General features: G+C 45.1%; 1 protein-coding gene across 1 annotated transcript; it reads left to right on the forward strand.

The window, feature by feature from the left end:
* The first annotated feature begins 1,206 nt into the window (after window positions 1-1,206).
* Window positions 1,207-2,123, forward strand: LOC121593289 (spidroin-2-like). The gene has a single exon (XM_041915532.1). It carries the CDS (start codon window positions 1,259-1,261, stop codon window positions 1,760-1,762), a length of 504 nt encoding a protein of 167 aa, XP_041771466.1. The 5' UTR covers window positions 1,207-1,258; the 3' UTR covers window positions 1,763-2,123.
* Window positions 2,124-3,648: the final 1,525 nt, after the last annotated feature.

Below are 3,648 nucleotides of genomic sequence, written 5' to 3' on the forward strand. Positions count from 1 at the left end.
TCCATCGCTAAACATAAACAATGTTCACTTTAACTGTCAAAATTTTCCCATGGCTTTCTGTCAATTTACTCTAAGCGCTTCGACCTGTTCTCTTTCAAGGACCTTGCTGTTCAATCTAGTGGTACAACCCTCACGAGTGACGAACGTTCCTTCGACGAACGAGCTCCCCGATACAGCCGATTAACTTGAACGGAAATAGAAACGTTTTTGCAAGCTTACATTAAATTATTCTAAAGTTTTTGAAGGTTGTATAATTGCTGATATTCAGCCGTACCGGCGAACTCGTTCGACGAGAAACATTCGTCGCTCATGAGTGGACAGGGTTGTACCACTAGGTTGGCTAGTACAAAATCTATACGGTTTTATAATTTTTGATCTGGAGGGCTATGAAGTGAGTGAAAACGAGCGTCGCGGCGAACGTTCCCAGGAACGAACGAGTGAGCCGGTACGGTTGAATATCAATTTCGTTTCCGTTCATATAGAGTGGTGTTTTCGTTTCCATTTAACAGTTTTTGTTCTAAATTTCGCGATCGAGTATTGCGACAAGAGTTTGAACAGACAATATTTTGCGACTAGCATATCGCTAGACGGTATTTCGCGAAGAAGATTGTTGTTACCAGGAATTTGGGTACCAACCGACAACGGGTTATATTAGAAAATGATCCATTTTGCAATCTTTTTCCCTGTGCAGGGATCGTGAAGGATCAAGTAGCGAACAGCCTACACTTGTTACAGGGTCACCATGGAGATCTTGTTTGTGATTTTGTTTGTTTTCTTCGGCAGTGATGGCGACACGATTTGTGGTCAAAAACTTGAATCGTCTAAGGGCATGTATCAAATTGAAAGGAATTGATCTTGCATAAACTTTGTTAACTGTAACTGAGCGATGATGCAAGATTAAGTTAAAGCGAAACAAATCGTAAGCGTTTTTTTTCATAGTCACCGAACTCTGTACAACTGATGCAACAAAATTTAAATATTGTTTTGTACTTGTCCTTCGCCTTGATCTTTTCATCTTCTTCACACTTTAGTTGTTGTGACTGTAGCGCCCGCTTGTTTGGCCTATTAATTATTCGGGTGATTGAGTTTTGCATACGATTACCGACAGCAACAAGTTGGATGAGTGTACATTGCAAAACAAACAAATATTGAACCAAATGCATCTTTCGATTCTGCCTAGAACCATATAAATAGAAGCTGACAGTTGGCTGAAACCATCATCATCATCAGTTGAGTATCAGTGAACGAACGAAACACCATGAAACTTCTCCTTGCCCTTCTGTCGACGCTGAGCGTGGCGATGGTGTTTGCACTGCCCGCCCATCATCACTCCAGGGGTGGCGTTGGATCGTCCGCCAATAGTACTGGCCAAAGCTACAACAACTCTGCCGGCGTGCCTGGCTTTGGGTTCAATTCGCAATCAAACGTTCCTGGATTTGGAAATGGCCAACAACCGGGACAGCAGCAGCAAGGACAGCAAGGCCAGGGATTCCCATTCTTCGGTCAGGGGCAGAGTGGCTTCCCCACCTTCGGAAATAGACAACCGTTCTTCGGGCAGAGTCAGCAGGGTCAGGATGGAAATGGTCAGCAAGGACGAGGCATTCCGTTCTTCGGACAGGGAGGCGGTCAGGCCGGTATTCCGAGCTTTGGAAGCGGACAACAGAATGGAGGTATTCCATTCCTCGGCAACGGACAGGGACAGAGCGGATTCCCGAGCTTCGGAAACGGTCAACAGGGTGGCAACTTCCCGTTCTTCGCTTAAAGTGCTCGTCTAAGCTAAATATTATTGAAAATTGAAGATGGAACATCGATAGAGCAACCAAATTTGTGAAACATTTTCAGCTTTTACATCGAATATAAATATCAGGTGACTAAAATAAGTGTAGTGTATTGGAATGAGAAATTTATTTAATTATTATGCATGATAAAATTGGTTTGTCTAACCAGCTGTAGAGTCATTCTCTGGATCCAAGTAGGCACTGTATCGATTCTGTATTGGTTTATTCGGAATAAATTACGGATGCGCTGGATCCGTTTCGGTTCTGAATCCGTTCCAGCATTGGATTTAATGCAGGATCTGGATGGTTTCGGTCCTGATGGCATCCCGGCAGTGATCCTGAAAACAGTGTACTGCGTCGATTGCTCCGTTACTAGTAAAAATCTTCGAGGAATCGCTACGTTCATGCACCTTTCCTGTCTCTTGGAAGGTCTCATGGTTAACACCAATCCATAAGAAAGGCTGCAAGAATGAGGCTTCTAACTATCGCGGCATTACATCGCTAGGGGCCATTGCAAAAGTGCTTGAGCTGCTTGTTTATGAACCGTTTCTGGCTTCTGCCCGCAATTACATCAGCCCGAATCAGCACGGATTTGTCCCTAACAGATCAACAACGCTTTCAAGTAGATGTCATTTACATCGATTTAAAAGCCGCCTTCGACAAGATATCTCACGTCATATTACTAGCAAAACTCGCTAGACTTCAGGCCTTCCAGATCCTCTAGTTGCTTGGCTGATGGGGCGTACTTATTCCGTTAGGATGGAGCCCCATTCATCTAGATCCCTCCGTGCTTCTTCTGGCGTTCCTCAAGGCAGCAATCTGGGACCTTTACTATTTGTCCTTTAAATAAATGATGTTTCCACGATCCTTCCTGCGGATAATCAGCTGCTCTATGCGGACGACACCAAAATCTTTCGGCAAATCCCTGCTTCACTAGAAGAATTTGATAACTGGTGCACGCGAAACTCCTTAACCATTTGTGTTGATAAGTGTGTTACCATCACCATCAGCCGTTCGCGCTCTCCAGTGCATTTCGACTACTATACGGGCAAACTTTGCCGAGAGTCGATTTTGTCAAGGACTTTGGTGTTTTCGTCGACGCGAAACTCACGTTTGAGCAACACCTTGATCACGTAGTGACAAGATGCAGTCAATTGTTAGGTTTAGTCGTTAACATGACTCGCGAGCTCTCTGACCCAATCTGCACCAAAACTCTTTACTGTGCTCCTATTCGGGCAGTGCTGGAGTAGGGCCGCGTTGTGTGGTGGCCCTCCTCTGCTCGGGGGGTTGCGCGCTTGGAGTCTATCCAGCGTAGGGCTACCCGTTTCGCGCTCCGTGCGTGGGGCAGCAACAACGACTACACAACAAGGTGATTGTTGCTCGGGTTAACCCAACTCGACGACCGAATACGAAATGCTAGGTATCGTTGGGCTTCTCAATGGTAGCATCGATTGTCCAGTTTTGCTCTCGTCGATACAGCTGTACGTGCCTGCAAGAACCCTACGCCCTCGGGCGATGCTGGCCATCCCAGAGACAAGGACCGCCTTCGCCTCCCGAGACCCGTTTTTGCGTATATGTCTTGCTCTGAATGCGGAATCTGATGCGTATGAGCCCGGCATGATGATGGCAAATGTGTTGAGTCGCATTAATTTACTTCGCACCTCTCGCCAGAATCTTTAGCTATAACAAGGGTTGTTGTTATTGCTGTTATTATTGGGTTATTGTAAAGCGTGTGACTATTTATGTTATATACCTATTGTATCCTTACATATATCGAGTGGGCTTATGAGGTCCGTCGATCATTTAATAAATATACAAATATACAAATTCTAAGAACGGTATTAGTTGAACGGATCAAGTTTTGGACCGG

Source organism: Anopheles merus, chromosome 2L (assembly GCF_017562075.2).
Source record: "Anopheles merus strain MAF chromosome 2L, AmerM5.1, whole genome shotgun sequence".
NCBI lineage: Eukaryota > Metazoa > Arthropoda > Insecta > Diptera > Culicidae > Anopheles > Anopheles merus.

Coding starts and splice junctions, on each gene's coding strand:
- LOC121593289 (XM_041915532.1), top strand. CDS start 1,259: ATGAAACTTCTCCTTGCCCTTCTGTCGACGCTGAGCGTGGCGATGGTG.